Below are 22,047 nucleotides of genomic sequence, written 5' to 3' on the forward strand. Positions count from 1 at the left end.
TTCTTGATTTCTACTGAGTTCTAGAAAAGTATCTTTTGTCTGTTCCTAAATTTATTGGCATAAAACTTATAGCATTTTCTTGTGATATTTTAAAATCTCCACTAAAGGAGTGCCTGGGTGGCTTAGTCAGTTAAGCATCCAACTTCAGCTCAGGTCACGATCTCATGGTTCGAGCCCCAGGTCAGACTCTGTGCTGACATCCTGGAGCCTGGCGCCTGCTTTGGATTCTGTGTCTCCCTGTCTCTTTCTGCCCTCACCTGCTCGTGCTCTCTTTCTCAAAAATAAATAAAACATTAAAAAAAAATTTTTTTTAAATCTCCACTAAAAAATTAACCAAAAACAAAAAAAACCCTCCCTAAATCTGGAGATGCCTGGTTGGTTCAGTCAGTAGCATGTGTGACTCTAGATCCTGGAGTCACGAGTTCAAGCCCCATGTTGGGTGTAGAGATTAGATAAATAAATAAATATTTTTAAAAATCTCCCTTAATCTATGGTTAACTCTTATACTTTCTAAAACTGCTTAAACATTTCTTATCTTTACTGGTCTTGCTAGAGGCATGTCTTTTATGATTACTTTTATGATTACTTTTTTTCAAGAATCAGCTTTTGATTTTGTTGATTTCACTGCTCATTTTCTACTGTATTAATGTCTGCTTTTGCACACAAATGTTTACTGCATTTTTATTTGTAATACTCCCAGATTGGAAACAACCTAAATGTCTATCAACAATTTGTGCTATATCCAATGGAATAGCAGTCGGCAAAAAAGGAACAAACTAGTGATACACTAAGTATGAATGAATCTCACAATTGTGGTAAGTGAAAGAAGCCAGCTGGAAAAGAGTACTTACTATGATTCCATTTATATGAAATTCTAGAATACAATATAAACTGATGTACAGTGACAGAAAAGGTTTCTAAAGACCTTTCCCTGGGAAGGTAACATTTACTAAGCAGTATGCACCTAATTTGATCTTATAAGAATTCTCTTCATCCTTCTATCAGTTCCTAGGATCCAGGAAATCCTACCCTTGCTCCTAGCATGTTTCTCTGTTTTCTGGTTTGAGGAATACACACTAGAAAGGCTGGTTTTTCCTTTGGTGAATCTTAGCTCCTTTACATATTGTGGTCCAAACCAGAATCTTAGTTTACACTCTGACCTTATTTGGGGAAAACTGATGATTTTAAATTTCTGAACCTGCAGGTTAAAAAATAAAGTGAACATACATGGGGCACCTAGCTGGCTCAGTTGGTTGAACGTCCCAGCTGGCTCAGGTCATGATCTCATGGTTTGTGAGTTCACCAAGCCACACATCAGGCTTGTTGCTGTCAGAATGGAGCCTGTCTTGAATCCTGTCTCCCTCTCTCTCTGCCCCTCCTCTGCTCATACTCTCTCTCTCAAAAATAAGCATTTAAATAAAAATAAAAAATTAAAAATGAATATACAGATTAATCCTTCACACATAAAAGAAAGGGGTCTTTAACCGAAAAATTCACCGTTGAGTCTTAGTTCCCGGGATCTAAGCCAAATAGCTACACCTAGTGTTTAAAGCGGGATCAACAATTTTTAAGTATAATCTTTGCTCTAAAAACGGAAGTGTCAGTGAAAGAGATCCTGGTTTTCCATTGTCAAGGTTGACAAAGCCTTAAGTGATCCCCAGAGGTTTGGAAGAGGTATCATCATAATTTTTTTTCATAAATTCCTTTTCTATGAAATCATTTTTCATAATAATGTAGTATGTATGGCTTTATTACTATTGCTAGGGAAAACAAAAGTATTATTTGAAAAAGCAAAGAGAAAAAAAATCAGGTTGGCTTAAAGTCACCTTATCTTAAACTTTGGTTAGAACTTTTTTTAATCTTTTTTTAAAAAGATTATTTATTTATTTATTTAGAGAGAGCATGAATACACGTGAGCATGAGAGGGGCAGAGAGAGAGGGAAAGAAAGAATCCCAAGCAGGCTGCATGCTGTCAGCACAGAGACCCACACAGGGCTTTAATTCATGCCCAATGAGATCATGACCTGAGCTGAAACCAACTGTCAGACGCTTAACCAACCAAGCCATGCAAGCGCCACTAGAAATGAAGTGTCTTAATGTTTACAACTTATGGTTCTGACAAAAACTAAATGACACCAGACACGCACACATGAATAAAACAAGTGCGACAACAATTTTTATTTTTTCCCCTATGTTCATCTGTTTTGTCTTTTAAATCCCACGAGTGGACAATAACAATTTTTAAATCTAGGTAATAAAATCATATGGCTGATTTGAACTTTTTGCTCATCTTCATTGTGCTTAAATGTTCAGAATAAGAAATTGAAAAAATTAGGGGCACCTGGATGGCTCAGTCCGTTAAGCGTCTGACTTTGGCTCAGGTAATGATCTTGCAGTTCATGGCTTCAAGCCCCACGTCCGGCTCTGTGCTGACAGCTCCCAGCCTGGAGCCTGCTTTGGATTCTGTGTCTCCCTCTCTCTCTGCCCCTCCCTGCTCATGCTTTGAGTCTCTCAAAAATAAATAAACATTAAAAAAAATTTTTTTTAAGAAAAAACTAGAGATGCATAGTCAAATCTTTTTTTTTCTACTAACTCCTACCCAACTTTAGCAGTCCACTTTGTGTTTTACCCACCTATTTGAATGCTTCCTTGATGATTCCAGGACCAATTGAATTCTTCCTTTTCCGAATTTCCCTGGTACTTTAATTTAGCACTTAACATTCTGCCTTATGCCCAGTCTCAGTAAATACATTATAAATCCCCAGATGAAAAGGTAGAAGGTTCTTGTAGGGGACTACCATAACAGAATATAGGAATTGAAAAGCTAAATTAGAATGAGATAATGGCTTGACTTATCAGGCAAAAAAGATTGTTAAGCAAGTTTACAGGATTTAGTGGTGAGTGATGAGACCCTAAACTAGGATGATAGCAATAAAAATGAAAAATCCTGGGGATAATGGGAAACATTTACACTCCTTCCTTGCGGTGGCGTTCTTACTAGCTTTTTCACAAAAAGCTAGCCAAACCTTGGACAGCTTTACAAATCCCCCAACACTGTAACATCACACCTTACCCACTGCGAACTCAGGGTCTAACAGGAAGAGAGGGTGGCTTTAAATAGAATTCCTCGGGCAGACATTCACGCCCAACATTCATTCATTCGCTGAGCCAGGAGCTTTAAATAAACTCAATTTATTTCCAAGGACACCGTCCACATCCACACACGTGGGTAGCAATAAATAGCCTCGGGAATATTCGGGAAGGTCGAATTTACCTAAGGGATTTCCCGTTTGTTTTCTGAAACACAGCACATACTATGGCTTCGGCCGAGCTTTCGAGAATAAAATGTACTTGTAATACTTAGGCAGAAAAAATTGGATTGGTAAATTTCTGGGACGAGGCCAGGGAGAGCATCTTACCACCAGAACTGGCTGGGGACTGCGCACCCTAGCCCCTCCCTTTCACCCAGATTCCCGACAGGCCCCGCGCAGCACTCGCTCCTCTTCTTTAGGCGCGGGTCCACCCTCCAGCTCCCGCCGCCAAGCCTGGCTCGGAGAGCTTTCAAGGGTTCCGCGTCCTCGAAAGGTCGCGCTGTCGAAACTCTGTGGGCCCGAGGGAAGTGAAGCCTCTTCCGGGACCACCCCTTGGGACACGTCGGCCAAAGGAGGTCGTTAGACACTCTTTCCCAAACCGCCCAAGATCCTACTGGTCCGCGCTGGCTCGGAGCGAGCACGCAGCCCCCCACCCCCATCCTCCTTTTCCTTTACGGTACCCTTTTTAGGCTACCCGCTCCCCACCCACGTCCACACCAGCGGGCGGGACCAGGGTGTGGACGGGGCCAGACGGGTGTCGCTCCTCTGGGTTGGAGGATCCCTTTAGAGTCCCGGAGCTGCGCAGAGAATTGGAGACCAAGCAGCAGGATCAAGAGTCAACCATGGCAGCGATGTTTAGGCGATGCTGCGGGGTGAGAGACAGCAAGGCTCGGTGGGGTTGGGGAATGGTGGTTGTGGCGTTTGGGGGGGGGGGGGGGCTGAGGGGGCGGAAGCAAGCTTGGGGCGAAAAGAGGCGCTTCCCCGGGAGGGTAGGAAGCTGTGGTGAGGAAGGAGCTTATCTCGGACGCCTTGGCCTTCCTGACCTCACCGTTGGCTGCGGGCCTGAAGTCCGGATCCTCGCCTTACTTTCACGCTTACCCTCTTCTCTTATGATCCAGTCCGGGCTTTCAATTTTGCCCTATCATCTTCGCAACTCGTCGGTTCCTTCGTAGGCATTTTTCGGAATGTCCTTCATTTTCCCTCAGGCCTAGGAACTCTCCATATACTTCCCCCAGGAATCTCACCCTTTCCCGAAGGTAAACTGTGTCTAAATTGGGCAGGCATCTCAGAACGAGCAAAGGCCATGTTTTTGCAGTATATTTTGAGAAAACTCTCTACTGGCTTTATGCCTCCAGCCCAAGAAGAAATCATAAAGTAAATGTCATCATGCAATTGATACATGCTAGAAAGCGCAGATTTCAGATACTCGTATCTTGAGTGCTTGCAAAGTTACGGAGGAAAAGGAAAGTAGAGCAGCTGCTTCTTGGGGTACTTAATGTATTTAATAATTGAGTTAAGAAAGTTATGTTCTTGGCCCCCAAAAAAGTAGCTTTAGAATTTATAATAATTCTAATGGATTGCTGCCCAATATTTGTTGTTGCTATACACGTTAATGGGCTCTGAAGGCAGAAATCTGGGCATTTTAAAAATTTTTAACTCACACCAGAAAAAAAAGATCCGATTTCTCAATCTCCAATAAGGTATATAGAAAAACCTGATCCAGAAAACTTACACAGCTGTATCTCATCTTTGACACTCCCATAAAATTTAAGATTCTTACGTTCCTAAGAAATGGGCGAAAGCGTTTAATTATAATTGTGCTGGGAGGGCACCTGGGTGGCCCACGTGGCTGAATTTAGGACTCAGTTTTGGCCGAGGTTATGATCCCAGGGTTGTAGGATCCAACCTGGCATCGGGCTCCATCCTGTTTGGGATATTCTCTCTTTCTTCCCCGTCCCCCCACACCCCACCTCTGCGTCTCTCCCCTGCTTGCTCACGAATGCTGTCTTGCGCTCTCTCTCTCTCTCTCAAAAATACATAAACAGTTTTAAAAATACATAGTTGTGCTATTATTGCAGAATTGATGCTTGACTGAGGTTGCCATCTCTTGGAGATTTGGAATTCCATTGTTCTGGGCAGAGATCCCAAAGTAATAAAATCAGTATTTATATGGCATTATGCTTCCAAGACATTTTCTTATTTTAATCATCTCAACAAATTATCCAGTAAGAAAAGCCTCATTTTCAAAGTTTGAAAAGAAGCTACAGGGAAGTTTGTAATTGGTCCAGGGTCTCAAAAATACTTGGGGAGTCTAGACACAAACCATTCTAAATCCAAATAATCTACAATTTCTATATTCTGTCTACTAAGTCACCTCTCTAAATGGATAACATTATTATATCATTAGATTGATGGGGATTGTCCCCAGGGTGTAGCTACTTTTATATTTTATATAACATTTTCCTGAAAAATAATATGTAAACTTTTTATAAATTATTTTAAGTCCATTAATAATTTTCTTTTTTATTTCATTTTCATTTTTAATTTTTCAATTTTATTTTAGAGAGCGAGAGTGAGTGGGGGAGAGGGGCAGAGACAGAGAGAATCCCAAGCAGGCTCCACACCAAGGGTAGAGCCCAATGCGGGGCTTGATCCCACAACCCTGGGATCATGACCTGAACCGAAATCAAGAGGTAGACACTCAACCCACTGGGTCATCCAGGTGCCCCTCCACTAATAATTTTTGTATTTAAAGTCTCGGCAGACTTACTTACTTTGTGAGGTCTAATTTTTGTTCAGTAGTATGTAAACACACACTTAGAAGAGCCAAGTTTTTTGGTCTCATTTTTGTGGGATGTTTTTCTTTTTAGAATGTAATAACCGAATAGGAGACTTAAACTGAAAGAACAGATAGCAAGGTGGTTGATGGTATGGATTCTCTATAGTAAATGCTACAGTTAGAATCCTGGTTCTACTATGTAATAGCACAGTGACCTTGTCCAATTTCACTTGACCTTTCTGAGTCTCACTTTCTTCATAGGCAAAATAGGAATAAAAATAGTGCCTTAATCCTAGGCTTGACTTGGAGATTCAGTGAATTAATTGTGGAATGTGACTGTAAACAACTACAGGTTTCATCTATGATGTTTGAACAGTAAGCATTAGAGAAACCATGTTTTACTGCCAAAATAAATTTAATGAAAATTGCAAAGAAAATATGTATTTTTATACTCTGGTTATTCTTTTCAAAATTGTATAAAGTGTTATTTTGAAAGGGTATTCACGATATTTGACTATCCATAATGTCACATTAAATGTAGATGATTCTCTTTGTAAGCTGTGGTCATCTACAAAATAGACAGTTTTTACAGATTTCGAAAAATGTAAGTTCAGTTCTTTTTTTTTTTTTTAAGTTTATTTATTTATTTTGAGAGAGAGAGTCCAAGCAGGGGAGGGACAGAGAGAGAGAGAGAGAGGGAGAGCGAGAATCCCAAGCAGGCTCTGAGGCTGACACTGGAGCTGGACTCCGAGCTCAAACTGAGGAACTATGAGATCATGACCTGAGCTGAAACCAAGAGTTGGATACCTAACCAACTGAGCCACCGAGGCTTTCCACCATTTTTTTTTTAATTTTGTTTTTAAATGTTTATTCATTTTTGAGAGACAGAGTGCAAGTGGGGGTGGGGCAGAGACAGAGACAGAGACAGAGAGACAGAAAGACAGAGACACAGAATCCAAAACAGGATCCAGGCTCTGTGCTGCACAGAGCCCTACACGGGGCTTGAACTCATGAACCAGGAGATCATGACCTGAGCCGAAGTAGGATGCTTAACTGACTGAGACACCCAGGCATACCAGCACCCCTTAGTTCTTAATCTTTTAGTATATTGTTCAGTTTCTCTTTTCTTTGGAATATTAGAATTGCCTATGGATATTTCCATCAAATACTTTGAAGCATAAACTGTGTGATTTTGTTGTCCTCAAACATATACTTGGGAGTTCTAGTATGCTTTCCATTAACTTAAATAAATGCAAATGATTACTTTTATGTATATTCAACTATCATGAGTATAATAATGGATTGCAAAGGAATAATACATGTATATCTGATTATACTTTTTTTTATGAAATATGAGTATATTCCAGATATTAAGAAAAGTAGCCTATTAATAGTTTAGAACAGGGTTGGCAAATTTTTTTGTAAAGAGACAATAAATATTTTTGGCTTTGTGGACCATGTGGTTTCTGGCAACTATACAACTATGCTGGAAAAGCAGCAATAGACATGGTGTTCCAATAAAATCTTATTTACAAAACTGGTGACTGCTATAGTGTGTCTTAGAATATTCTAAGAATGTTTACAGACAGCAGCAGAAAATAAATAGAACTAGTTTTAGGCTAATTTGTTTTGTTAAATAGTAGAAAATGGAATCCTCCAAGGGACAATTCCCAAAGGCATACCTGCAAGGCTCACCTGGGACAGGGTATCAAAGCTGATAGACTACACCATCCTATTGTTGCTCTCTCCCCAGCTTCTCAATCACAGATGTCCTAGAGCTTGTATGTGAGATTTCCAGAAAAGTGGTCCTAAGTCTGATACTACCCCTGACTATTATTTGTCTTAGAGACACTCCACTTTAATACTATTGATTAGTTTTATTTTCATCACTTTAAAAAAAAAAAATCTCTGCAATACATGTTCAGACATCTGGTATGTGGCTTATTTAATATACAAATCAAATTATAGTTGAAGGCATTTAAGTAATGACTTATTGAATATAAATCACACAAGTTGCTGTACTCACTTGTAATTGTCAGTATTCTCTTATTTGATGTTTAATTCATCCAATTTATTTTAATAAAATTGTCCTTTACAGGTCCTAAAAAGTCTTTCTCATTCTGACTGGAGATCACAGCATACAAAAGCTGCCCTACGACGTGAACCAGGATTGGGATTTAATTTTGGTATGTTTTGTTCTGTCTTTTGATTTTAAACATAGTTGTTGTATATATGCAGCTCTGTATATGTATTTGTCTGGAATTTATGTATTTGTAAACATTTAGTAATGTCTAGTAATGAATAGAGCCAGTGACCATCCACAGATTGTTCAGTCAGTCACACCCATTCTTCCTGATCTCCTTTTCTTTTTCAACCTAATATCCTACACATAGATCTGCGTTAGCAGGAGACATATATATCTGTGCCCTTTTACCTAAGTTTGTAGCCCTAAATAAACAACAAATTTACTGATACAGATAGTCTTCAAGTTAGAAATTTGAATGCAAAAGATATATTTTGAACATTTAGATATACAGTGCTAGCTTCCTGCTAATAAGCCAAAGCCTGTTTTGGCCCTGCTGTATCTGCACTGCAGTTTTGATGCCAATTGATAGGTTTAAAGTCTGGGATCAGGGAGTCATGTTGTGTTGGAAGGGAAAGGGGTAAGATTTCTCTTCCCCTTTCCTCTCTAAAATGAAGACCCTAGACAAAAAAAAATGGATGCTATTTTTAGCATCCATTGTCTCCTAAAGTGCTTCTTGCTTCAAAATTATTACCTTTCTTTTAGTTGAAGCCATTATCTTTGGTTTCTTGATCTCAGAAAATAGGTAAAAGGCAGCTCAGCTAACTAACTCCTAACCAGGTACAAATGACAAACTCAAAGCTCTCTAGGGTTATCATTTTTGTTTTTTATTTTTTAAGATTGTTAGCTTCTTTATAACGTATTTTAGAGTTAAAAATTTCAAGCCATGTGAGGATAGGAGCTTGGGCCACTGGGTTTTCTTTCTTACTGTGTTATTAACATAGGTTAAGTATAAGTGCTATTTAGTTTCAGTTTGTCACATACAGATTCATAGTCAGTAGCAAGACACCAGCAGGAGAAATCTGGTGGTATGCTGGGTAACTGGATGAGATAGATACAGTATTTAGGAGGGAGGCTGAGAAACTTAAGAAAAGGAATAGAGATAATGTCTATGAGCAGTTGTATCCCGTTCTTTATAAAATGGAGATAATGTCTATAACACAGGATTTATTTTAAGATTAATATATATGTAAAATCCCTAGTACAGCATGACTGTATTTAAGTAGGTTCTCCATAAATAATACAAACTAGGTCTCTGCCTTCCCTCTCTTTTTTATTCACCTACAACCTTAGTATCTGCTGGCCCCAATGTTAAAAGTAAATTGTGGGGCACCTGGGTGGCTCAGTCAGTTAAGTGACCAAATCTTGATTTTGGCTCAGGTCAATGATCTCAAGGTGGAGGGATCAAGCCCTGACAGCACAGAGCCCACTCCAGATTCTCTCTCTCCCTCTCTCTGTCCCACCCCCATCAAAGTAAATAAATAAACTTAAAAAAAAAAAAAATTGTGATGTAGAAAACAGTGACTGAAACTCTTATGTATACTTTTACTGCTAACTCATTGGAAGACTGTGGGGCTATCATTTCCTCATTCTGGGCTTTTGTTTCCTTATCTATAAAATGAAAGATTTGATTTTAAGGCTATTCGATTCAACACCAAAATTCTCATGTCTTTTACATTTTATTTCTCACATCCCTCTGATCTATAAATGATTATAGTCTTGAGCATGTTTGCTGATATTCTTATCTCTTTGCTTTTGCTCTTATTTTTCTTGCCCAAAATACCCTCTATCTCTTTTGAATCTTACCTATCCTTTGATGTTGGGTGAAATCACATTAAAACCCTGTAACAGTGTGGATTTAAAAAAATGAATATGGGAAGGGGGAAAAAAAGAGAAGAGAGGAAAACAAACCACAGACTCTTAATGATGGAGAACAAACTGAGGGTTGTTGGAGGGAGGTGGCTGGGAGATGGGCCAGATGGGTGATGGGTATTAAGGAGGGGACTTGTTTTAATGAGTACTAGGTATTGTATGTAAGTGAATAATCAGTGAATTCTATGCCTGGAAAAAAAAATTACATAGAAAAAAAAAAAAAGAAAGAAAGGAAAAAAATGCAAATGACTGGCTCCAGTCCTCAGTCCAGCCACCTTATTCACTCCATTAATTTTATAACAACAGAACCTCATATTTTATGTAATTGAATTAGAGTTTTATGTTATTGTTAACTTTTGAGAAACAGTCCCACATTTTACTAGTTGCTTTGTGCTAATTTTATAACCTTAAATTATCTCAGTTTAAAGGAAGAGTAAAATTTGAAATTATAGTGTTGGGATTCTTACATGATACTTTGTGTTGCATCCACACAACTCCTGAAACAGAATGCTACGGGCACCAGTGACAGTCACAACAAAGTATATTGCAGTGAGAGGTAAGGCCGAGTGATTGGGATTGACACTCTCGATCAGAGTGCGTCCTGGAACAGCCAGGACACAGAGTTTTTATAGCCGACCATATCGTCTTATCTTCACCTGGAAACAGAACAAAGAAATAGTTCCCAGTTGGGGTTGGAAACAGTTCAGACACGCCCTTGCCACAACACTAATCCAGTTGATTTTCCTTGGACTTTTGTTCCCTTGATTGATAGGATAAGGCTGTTATCTCTTAACCTACACTGTTAAAACAAAGCTGTTATTTCTCAAGGCTACAGGTTAGCCCTAACACTACAATTTAACCCTTACACTTTGGAACAAGTTTTGCTGGTTTATGGTCTCACCGAGCATGTCTCATCTTCCTAGACTGATTGTTGAGATCAGAGCATGTCTTACATATTAGTTTCATTTTAGTGTTAGTAAACATTTGGTAAGTCTGCTTAGGAACTAGTAATAAGTAAAAACAAAATTTTTTTTACCCTCACCAATTGGAAGAGAAAAACGAGTTTATATCTGTTACCCCTTGGTAAAAGCTAGAAATCTTAACCTACCTCCTTTGGTACTTGTGTTGACATAACTTTGTTTATATTATACAATGAAATCTTGCTAGTCTGAAAGTGCATTGTGGTCTTTGTGGTTTATTTGTGGACTTTCTGGTTAATCAAGGATTAAAGACTCCATTATAAATTTTTACATACTAATATCATAGGACTTTTTTCCTCAGCTCATTGTCTTATTTTAATGTTTTCTAAATGACTTTCTTTTAGAGCTCACTGAACAGCAAAAAGAGTTTCAAGCTACTGCTCGTAAATTTGCCAGGGAAGAAATAATCCCAGTCGCTGCAGAGTATGATAAAACTGGCGAGGTAGTTATGTGCATTTTAAGGAGAAAAAAGTTTTTTTTACATTTTTATAAGATTATATAATTGAATTATCTAGATTTTAATGTAACTGTTTTTTTTTTTTGTTTTGTTTTCTTTACCTTTCTCTTTCCTTTTAGTACCCTGTGCCCCTAATTAAAAAAGCGTGGGAACTTGGTTTAATGAATACACACATTCCAGGGAGTTGTGGTAAGCTTTGTACACATTTTTTTACATTTTATTTATTTATTTTTAACATTTATTTATTAATTTTGAGAGACAGAGACAGAGCACAAGTGGGGGAGGGGCAGAGAGAGAGGGGGTGACACAGAATCCCAAGTAGACTCCAGGCTCTGAGCTGTCAGCACAGAGCCCATCACGGGGCTCAAACTCACTAACTGCGAGATCGTGACCTGAGCTGAAGTCAGATGCTTAACTGACTGAGCCACCCAAGGGCCTCTGTTCTCATTGTTTTTTAAGATTATTTATTTTGTGAGAAAGAGAGAGAGACAGAGGTTACGCGCTCGAGCGAGTTAGTGGGGGAAGGGCAGAGAGTGAGAATCCCAAACAGGCTCCCCACTGTCAGCATGAGCCTGATAAGGGGCTTGAATTCATGAACCTTGAGATCATGACCTGAGCCAAAATCAAGAGTCAATGCTTAACCGACTGAGCCACCCAGGAGCCCCACTTTGTTCACATTTTTAATCCTAGAATGTATATGAATAGGAAAAAATTGCAAAACTCTACTTAGTCTTTCAAATATTAGTTGCCATTTATGTAAGTCATTTATGATAAAGGGCTTTTTGCCTTTATCTTTCTCTTTAGACTTCAGTATTTGCCTGCTGTTAGAAACCTTGTACTAATACCTAGAGGCATTTTTCCTTCTTTAAACTGGTTTCAACTATAACTTTATCCCTAAACGTTGGTAATTTCTCTCTAGAGTTGGTTTGTTGCAATTAATTCTACCTTTGATTTTACATTTTGTTAAGACTTTTTTTTCCTGTGAGGTTGTCACTCCTTCAGGTAAAAGAGCCAAAGTTTTGGCACAGTTGAATCAAGTTTTTACAAAATCCAGTTGAAACAGGAAGACAGGTCCAGGTTACAAATAGAAAATTTTTTGAAATATTTAAAACTTATTTTGAATAAATATAATTTGTTACTGTGCTACCCAGAACACTTTTTTAGTTTCTTGTTAATTAAAATAGTTCACCTTTGGGGCTCCTGGGTCACTCAGTCAGTTAAGCATCCAACTTTGGCTCAGGGCATGATCTCATGGTTTGTGAGTTCGAGTCCCTCGTTGGGCTCTGTGCCAACAGCTCAGAGCCTGGAGCCTGTTTCAGATTCTGTGTCTCCCTCTCCCTCTGCCCCTCCCCAGCTTGCGCTCTCTCTGTCAAAAATAAATAAACATTAAAAAAAATTAAAATAGTTCACCTTTATTTCTGATGAGAAAATACTACACATTATAATGGGCCTTAAAACATTTTGATACTACAGGAGGTCTTGGACTTGGAATTTTTGATGCTTGTTTAATTACTGAAGAATTGGCTTATGGATGTACAGGGGTTCAGACTTGTATTGAAGCAAATTCTTTGGGGGTAAGTAAGTTTCTTATAAAATTAATTGTATAACTCAGGTGTTAATGAGATAGTAATGCTAGGTTAGGTTAGCTGGTGCAACACAATTTTCTTTAAAATGAACACAAGATTCTGCAGTGAAGGCTAGAATTCTTATTCCGAGAATTGATCATTCTGGCCCTGTTGTCTCCGTACTTGTAGTCCTCCCTGTCCTTGTGGGGAAACTGTACACTTTGGCTGCTGCTTCAGTGGCAGTTTTTAGGTAAGGGCAAGGCGAAAACCCAGCATTCAGGAGAAGGTTCAGGATGGCTTATTGCCACTGCTGGCAGTGCTGAATTTAGTGAGCAATTCTTAAGAGACTTGATCATATATACCACATCATTTACCTAAATTTAATTCTTTGTGCATGTTACTACAGTAGATTTTTACATACTATATTACTGACAAATCCTGTATAACTTTCATGAAAATACTGGACTAACAGATTTATTTCCTTATGGTTTTAACTGTCTTAAAGGAAGAATAAAGGCCAGTTCTTTGGATTTACCCCTTGGGAAAAAGTAGTTCTCTGGTTTTGAATTATAGAATCTCTAAATTTACATACCTAATAAAAATATCTTGCTTTTTTCAATGTCACTTTTCTGTGGTAGCAAATGCCTGTTATCATTGCTGGAAATGATCAACAACAAAAGAAGTATTTGGGGAGGATGACTGAGGAGCCAATGATGTGTGTGAGTATGTGCGGCTACTCCTTTTTCCACATTTATTTTTTTTTTATTTTTTTATTTTTTTTAAAATTTTTTTTTAACGTTTATTTATTTTTGAGACAGAGAGAGACAGAGCATGAACGGGGGAGGGTCACAGAGAGAAGGAGACACAGAATCCAAAACAGGCTCCAGGCTCTGAGCTGTCAGCACAGAGCCCGACGCGGGGCTCGAACCCACGGACCGTGAGATCATGACCTGAGCCGAAGTCGGACGCTTAACCGACTGAGCCACCCAGGCGCCCCTCCTTTTTCCACATTTAAAGAAGGGAACAAGGGTACTATTTCTCCTTTCCAATCAATGTGTATACACTGGGCTAGGACACATTAAGACAGAAGTTAGCAGCATATTTAGGTATAATGATGTTTCTGGGATGCCAAGAAAGTGTCATAATAATCCTCTTGCTTATTTTCAAGAGAAAGTTGTCTATTTAGGATGTTTCTGGGGTTCCAGACAAATGTTATAATCCTCTCCTAGCTCATTTCCAGGAAAGAAATACCTGTTTAACGGAGCACTCTGCAGTTCAAGAACTGAGTGATTGTGTCAGGAAGTTCAGATTGAACGTACGACAATAGATGTTTGAACTAGTAGTCTTTTGAACTAATAAGAAATTAATGGGACTGAAAAGTTATCATTTTATTTGTTGAATGATTGAATGACTTGAGAATCTTTATAGATTTTATTTCATTCTCTGGGTACTACTCAACAAATTTTTAAATTGGATCAAAAAAAGATATTTACAGGGGCTCCTGGCTGGTTCAGTTGGTAGAGCATGTGACTCTTGATCTCAGGGTCGAGAGTTCAAGCCCTGCATTGGGCATGGAGTCTATTTAAAAAAAAAAAAAAAAAAAGATATTTATACATATATACACACACACAGAAGATCTATTTTGAAAGTGTTTTTACATAAGGAATTTGACTTCTTTTGTTTATCAGTTGAATATATTTTCAATCTACAGTGTGATTGTGATCCCAAAATAGAGTAAATGGTTACTAGTTTTGAGGTAAATGGTAAAAATTGGTCTGAAAGAGTAGAAAGTAACATTTAAAAATCAATGTTTTTAATTTTAGGCACCTGAATTTTAGGCAAACTGCTTAATAAAAACATTTATATAAATCTCTTAATAACTTTTCAACAAATGAGAGTTTAGGAGACTAATTCTCAGTATTGTCTAAGAATTGGGTGAAAATTTAGATTGTATCCTGTAGCATATATAATACTAGAAATAGGGTAAAAAATTATAGCATAGAGATGCCCAGAACCTACCCGAATGTACTGATAAGAATATTTGTAATTATTTTATTACTTATAAATTGGTATTTCTAAGATAAAAGTTTTTAAAAATAGTTCAAATATTTTAAACATTTTTTTGGCTATTTTGTTATGGATACCTTCAGTTTATGTAAAAATTATTCTAACTTCTGAATTAATAAAGGTTTACTATACATTTTCCCCGTTTTAGTGCATAATAGCAGTAAATGTACTCAAAATATGAAGTCAAGGGTGAAAATGAAAACAGTCAGTAGACATACTATGTCTTGATTCACAATTTACACAGTCATTTAGCTCCCAATAAATATTTATAAAATTATACTACATATAATGTGTTTTATTTAAATTTCTTAAAAAATATTTTTAACTTTTTTGATTATAAAACTATGGTCCCTCAGATAAGAAGTTAAGTGGTCTTGGGGCACCTGGATGGCTCAGTCGGTTGAGCGTCCAACTTCAGCTCAGGTCATGATCTCGCAGCTCGTGAGTTCGAGCCCCATGTCAGGCTCTGTGCTGACAGCTCAGAGCCTGGAGCCTGCTTCAGATTCTGTGTCCCCCTCTCTCTCCGCCCCACCCCTGCTTGTGCTCTGTCTCTGTCTTTCAAAAATGAATAAACATTAAAAACAAAAAAGAAGAAGAAGAAGAAGTTAAGTGGTCTTCCTCTCTTGTTATATTTGCTGTCAGATATTTTGTGTGTGTGTCCTCGGGTGGGCACAAACCATGCTGTCAGATATTTTAATACATATAAATGTATTTTTAATAGTTAGAGTCATATTATATATGCAGTTTTATATCCTGTTTAACATGAGCATTTTCTTACATAATTTTTTAAATACTGCTGTGTTTTGAAAAATAAAAAATAAATTTTATTATATTTATTACTGTATAATATGTCACCTAATGGATGTACTGTAGTATAAGTTATTAATACTGCTGTGTTTTGAAAAATAAAAAATAAATTTTATATTACTGTATAATATGTCACCTAATGGATGTACTGTAGTATAAATTATTTCACTATTCCCTATTTTTGGATATTTAAATTCCTTAGGTTTTGGCTTTTAAAAATAATGTCATGGTAAACATCAATACAGAAGAAGTTAATACAAGGTTTTGGATTTAACTTTGCAGTACAGATACACTGTCATTGCATATTCATAAGACTTAATCTCTTGCTTGGTGCAGTCAGATATACTCTGGATATACATCCTCAGATATACCGAGGAAGCAAGTACGGAGATTAATTAAGGGCACTATAATTATTTTTCAATACCATATGGTATAAGAAAACTTTCAAAAATGAAAAGTAATTCTGTTATTGCATAGATATTATTATATAAACTATTAAAATAATAAATTGAAACCATATTTCTATTTTCAGGTTTTGGGGGGGGGATTTTAAGTAATCTTTATTACACCCAATGTAGGGCTCAAACCTACAACCCCCAGATCAAGAGTTGTATGCTCTACTGACTAAGCCAGCCAGGTGCCCCACAGAAACCATATTTCTTTTTTCAAGAATGGAGTAAGTATTTTAAATGTATACCTGAAATATATGCAGTGTCAGACAGGAACAAGTATTAAACTGTTAGAGTAAGCTTGTTATGGGCAGGACTTAAGTAAACTTACTTTTCCAAGCATGGTCTTAGAACCTAGAAGTCTGTAAAAAGCTTGGTGATGGTGCAGAAAACTACTGCCATAAAATAATGCATTTCCAGTGGAGCTTAGAAGTAGCTGGAATGCAACTGAAACAACACTGAATCTTGCTTCAAGTCTTGACTCAGCCATATAATAGCAATGTGATCTCATTTGGTCATTTAACCTCATTGTCTCTTCTGAAAATAGGGAGTATAGTATTCAAAAGGGATATACTAAAGATAAAACAAAATACTTGTTTTTCTAAATAGTGTTCCTTTTGCAAAAATATATTAGAGAAGTTTCCATCGTACCTAATGACCAGAGGAAACTTCATTTCTCTTTAACTGTTATTCATTCATTCACTAATTTACTCAGTATGTGAATTGCCTGCTCTATGCCAGACTTCAGTTTATAGGCATTTCACACCTCAAAGTTATACTTTTAACTAGTGTTTTTTTTGGCAAGATGGAAGCAGAGATCTAATTTTACAGTCCTCCATTAGTAATTATTTGAACCCCAAAGCATGTGGTATAGTATTTTTTTTTCTGGTTTTATCTTTATTTTCACCTCACTGCAATTTTAAAAAAAAAACATGTATTATATAAACTACCTGAAATCACTCTAGAGTATAAGGCAAAAAAAAATTTTTAATAGAAAATAAATGCAGAACTTCTTTGTAAAGTGTAAGGTGGTGGTATCATCACTAATAGGTTACACTGTTGTACTCCTTCATTCAAATGTCTTAATACTGTGCACCAGGGAATAAAAGTGAATAAATTTCGATCCTGGTCACAAGAAGTTAACAATCTGATAGACTCTCAGATCCTCATCCACAATGTATTAACTTACTATGCGTAGAATTATGCAAATAAGCAAATAAATTATGCATAAAAATTACTAATTTACTTGATTTTTCTGGTTTGAATGGCAGCATTTACATATTATAAATCAAACTAGTTACAATAGTGAGGATGACAAATGCCAGAGACATACTTATTAATAGGCATTAGGGATGCCAAATAGTGTACCTTTCCTACCCTCAGGAAGCTCTGATACAGCACAAGGGAGAAACACATGAATGACAATAATACTATATATAATACCGTGTAGTGTGATAAAGAAGAAAACAAGTTGCAGTTGAAATAAAAAAGAAGGCTTCTGCTGAAAGAGCATTATAAAATTAATTTTAATTACTAGGAAGCAATCCAATAAGACAACTCTGAAGAATTATCTGTAACAAGCCATTTTGTATAGAAACACACAGATCCGTATACTTCATAAGTTCTAAAAACTTTGCCTTATTATAAAGTAGAGAAATGTCTAATAATATTTCAGGGGAAAAAATTCCCACTGGTGGTTAAAATAAAATTTTAGTACTTTACAGAATTATCTTTCCTGGACAGCTCATTGATACAGTATTTTTTGTTGTTATAATGCTGAAAACATCTTTAAATCTGTAGGTAAGAGATCAGTCTAGTTAACTCCTATGACACCTGAATCCCCTCTATAGCAACCCTGTCAAAAGGCCATCTTGCTCATGTTTTCAGTTTTCATGCTTGCAAGTCGAGCCTGCTGAAGTAGTTCCATTCGGAACATTTCTGATAATTAGAAAGTGCTTCTAGATTATGTGGTCCTGAGGAAAAAGATTCTGTCATTTTTTTCATAATTTTGCCACTTCACAGTATAATAGATATTCAGTAAAAGTTCAAATGATTTCACTGTAGTTCTGTCAATTCAAATTCTCTCCCTTGGCTGTATAGCCCTTGAGATATTTGAATATAGTTATCATGTAAATTTTTCTAAGCTAATTATCACCAATTTTTTTTTTAATTTTTATTTTTACAATAAAGTCCCATCATTAGTAACCACACTCTGAAATACAGAGTAAATATAATACTCTAGCATGAACTGATGAGTACAAGGTTGGAGGGTTCCATCACTCTTTTTTTTTTAATGTTTATTTTCGAGGGAGAGAGACAGAGAGCATAAATGGGGGAGAGGCAGAGAGAGACACACAGAGTCTGAAGCAGGCTCCAGGCTCTGAGCTGTCAGCACAGAACCTGACATGGGGTTTGAACTCATGAACCATGAGATTGTGACCTGAGGCCAAGTTGGATGCTCAACCGACTGAGCCCACCCAGGTGTTTCTCTATCACTCTTATTTTAGGTATTTTATTATTTTATTTTATTTATATTATTTAGATACTGTTGTAAACATAGCTTATAGCATTAGCACTGTTGACTTATTTTTTTTAAGTTTGTTTATTTTGAGAGAGAGAGAGCATGAGTGGGTGAGAGGCAGAGAGAGGATGGGAGGGAGAGGATCCCAAGTAGGCTCTGCACTGTCCGCGTAGAGCTGAATGTGGGGCTAGAATTCACGAACCTTGAGATTATGACCTGAGCCACAACTGAGTTCAAGAGTTAGACACTTAACTGACTAAGCCACCCAGGCACCCCTAGCACTGTTGACTTATATAAATTTTACTCTTGACTTAAATTATCAAGTTCGTTTCCTCATCTGGCATTAAGTTGTAGTATATTCGTTGGGTAGTCTATTAACTCTAATTTCAGCCCCGACTTCTCCCTTGAGCTTTACTCTTCTATATGTACTTGCCTTTAGACATTTTTTTCTTGTCTAGACTTAAATAGCTTAAACTAAATATGTCCCAAACCAAATTGTCTTCACTCCTTAGAACTACTTCCTTTCTAGGTTATCCCTAATTGGAAGTTGCCTAAACTAAAAAATTTGGTGATCATAACATCCTCTTTAGGTCCTGTCATAGACTCTGGGTCTGGAGTTCTCTCTTGTCCAGCAAGAGAGCGGACACAAGATTAGAATGCAAGAGAGGCTAATACCTGAGAGGAGACAAGAGCCCTAAGGGTCCTTGCTCCGTTTTTATTAGGATCAGAAGGCTTACAAGCATGATGGATGTGCACACAGAGACAATGAAACTGTGAACATTAACTCATGGGTGTGGAGGAAGAGGGGGGTTTAAGATATTCAGTATTAGGGGTTTGAGTCAATACAAAACAAAATCCTGGCACTGGGTGGAAGGTTGTTAACAGACATGAGGCACCACCTCTGTTTACCTAAACTGGCCTAGGGGACAAGAAAGACAGAGCATGCTACCTCAGGGTCAACAAGGCACCTTTCTTTTGCTAACTAGGCTCTGCTCTGGGCAACTTCACCCTGCTGTAGTCTAAAGTCCAGTTTACCTGTTTACCTACTTTGGTCCTTCCTTTTTGTGAAAGCAGCTTTCTGCTATTGTACGAAGTTGAGGTGTGCTAACGCCCTGAATACCTAATCTTGTTTACCTCATCTTGGATGTTTTCATCCTGAGATTTCCTATTCCCGTGCTTTTGTCCTATACTGGGGGCCTTTGCTCTGTTTACCTAATGCATTGGTAATGCATCTTGGATGCATTCATGCTGTGGTTTTCTATTTCTTTATGCCTTGTTAACCTATCTGTGCAAACTCAGAGAATTCCTAAGCTTGTTCCCCACAAGCTCCCCAACATCCTATTTAGTCATCATGTCCTGTGGATTTCACACCACAGTTCTCTCCATTTTTTCTTGTTTCTTAGTTAAAGCTTTATTTCTTGCTTGTACTATTGCAAAGCCTTCTAATCTGTGTCTCTGACTCCAGTCTTATGTGGATACTTCTGCTATTTACTAGCTTTGTGAACTTGGGCAAATTAGTCTCACTATGCCTCAGTTTCCTTATTTGTAAAATGTAGATACCTGGTACCTATGCCATATGATTTGTTATTCCCCCTTAAATCCACCCTTGATAGTATTGGGGTATTTTTTGTTTTTTTAAGTAGGCTCCACACCTAACACGGAGCTTGAATTCATGACCCCAAGATCAAGAGTTGCATGTTCTACTGACCAAGCCAGCCAGACGCTCCAACATTGGGTTTTTTTGTTTTTTTGGGTTTTTTTAGTAGGTTCCAGGCCCAACATGAGGCTTGAACTCACAACCCTGAGATCAACTGTTTCACACTTCACATTCTAGTACTGAACTGTAGTAGTTTCTTCTGTACAACTGCTATTTTATTGCCTTAGATCTGCTTGCCTCACTTACTCATCCTTAAAACTTATCTTTTCAGGGGCACCTGGTTTGCTCAGTTGGTTAAGTGTCTAACTCTTGATTTTGGCTCAGGTCATAATCTCACAGTTCTTGGGTTCAAGCCCCACATCAGGCTCTTCATTTGTGGAGCCTGCTTGGGATTCTCTCTCCCTGTCTCTGCCCCACCCCCACTTGTTCATTCTCTCTCTCTCTGTCTCTCTCTCTGTCAATAATAAACTTTAAAAAAATAAATAAATGTTTTTACATTTCAGCAGTTTATTTGATTCTCTAAGAACATACTATTTTTAGGTATTTAAAAATATTTAACACTGTGGCTTGAAAAATAAAATACACTCCTGGTTTTAAACATTCACAGTCTAATAATATTTAATTTTTTTCTGTTGTTTCCATATATTTAAGGCCTACTGTGTAACAGAACCTGGAGCTGGCTCTGATGTTGCTGGTATAAAGACCAAAGCAGAAAAAAAAGGAGATGAATATATTATTAATGGTCAGAAGATGTGGATAACCAATGGAGGAAAAGCTAATTGGTGTGTTGTTTAAACATCTCTGTATATTGCTTGTTAATTACTTTATATTCAAAATCTTCCCTCCCTCCTTTCATTTATTATTAAAACACCACAATTAAGGTAAGTTGTATTCATGGAACTAGAATGTCCGCAAAAGATCATAAATAGTTCAATATATAATGTTTATTTTTTAGAGAGAGGGAGAATGTGAGCAGGGGAGGGGCAGAGAGAGAGGGAGACACAGAATCTGAAGCAGGCTGCAGGCTCCAGGCTCCAGGCTCCAGGCTCAGCACAGAGCCTAATGCAGGGCTCTAACCCACGAAACGTGAGATCATGACCTGAGCTGAAGTCAGATGCTTAACCGACTGAGCCACCCAGGCACCCCTAGTTCAATATTTTTAAAAACTAGTTTTAGGGGCGCCTAGATGGCTCAGTCGGTTGAGCGTCCGACTTCAGCTCAGGTCATGATCTCACAGTCTGTGAGTTCGAGCCCTGCATTGGGCTCTGTGCTAACAGCTCAGAGCCTGGAGCCTGCTTCGGATTCTGTGTCTCCCTCTCTCTCTGACCCTCCCCCGTTCACGCTCTGTCTCTCTCTGTCTCAAAAATAAATAAAATCATTAAAAAAAAAAACAAACAAACTATTTTTAAGCCTTGAATTATTTCTTCAAACTAACTCTTCAGAGGTTTAATTTGTAAAAGCAAATAGAACAAAAACACCTGCTCTGGTTGAATGTGGTTAGGAAAGCCAGAGCTCTGTCTGCTTGGCTCTGTCCTCCACATCTGTACCCTATACCAGTACCTCCTTGAAAATGTTCTCCTAAGACTGAGGAAAAAGGAAAACCATTGGTAGGGTACATTTCCCTGGTTCTGAACGATAAGCAAAGGCAATCTTAAAACTCAGATTGTCTTTTAGAGGAGACAAAGTATTACTGTAGTGAAATCTAAAGGTCCAAATGT

The 22,047-nt window shown here is 37.7% G+C and overlaps 1 protein-coding gene and 1 long non-coding RNA gene across 2 annotated transcripts in view; one reads left to right on the forward strand and one right to left on the reverse strand.

Moving 5' to 3' along the window:
• Positions 1 to 3,495: 3,495 nt before the first annotated feature.
• The window catches only part of ACADM (acyl-CoA dehydrogenase medium chain), a 33,112-nt gene continuing 14,560 nt past the window's right edge, over positions 3,496 to 22,047 (forward strand). The window contains exons 1-7 of the mRNA XM_042997603.1: positions 3,496 to 3,964; positions 7,970 to 8,057; positions 11,151 to 11,248; positions 11,383 to 11,452; positions 12,737 to 12,837; positions 13,467 to 13,547; positions 20,981 to 21,111. Of these exons, the coding sequence (XP_042853537.1) occupies positions 3,935 to 3,964; positions 7,970 to 8,057; positions 11,151 to 11,248; positions 11,383 to 11,452; positions 12,737 to 12,837; positions 13,467 to 13,547; positions 20,981 to 21,111 (599 nt within the window). The 5' untranslated portion in view covers positions 3,496 to 3,934. The remainder of the gene's footprint in view (positions 3,965 to 7,969; positions 8,058 to 11,150; positions 11,249 to 11,382; positions 11,453 to 12,736; positions 12,838 to 13,466; positions 13,548 to 20,980; positions 21,112 to 22,047) is intronic.
• LOC122241450 overlaps positions 10,327 to 22,047 on the reverse strand; it is a 35,790-nt gene continuing 24,069 nt past the window's right edge. The window contains exon 3 of the long non-coding RNA XR_006221596.1: positions 10,327 to 10,482. This is a non-coding gene — a long non-coding RNA (uncharacterized LOC122241450). The remainder of the gene's footprint in view (positions 10,483 to 22,047) is intronic.

This window comes from Panthera tigris, chromosome C1 (genome assembly GCF_018350195.1).
Source record: "Panthera tigris isolate Pti1 chromosome C1, P.tigris_Pti1_mat1.1, whole genome shotgun sequence".
NCBI classification, from domain to species: domain Eukaryota; kingdom Metazoa; phylum Chordata; class Mammalia; order Carnivora; family Felidae; genus Panthera; species Panthera tigris.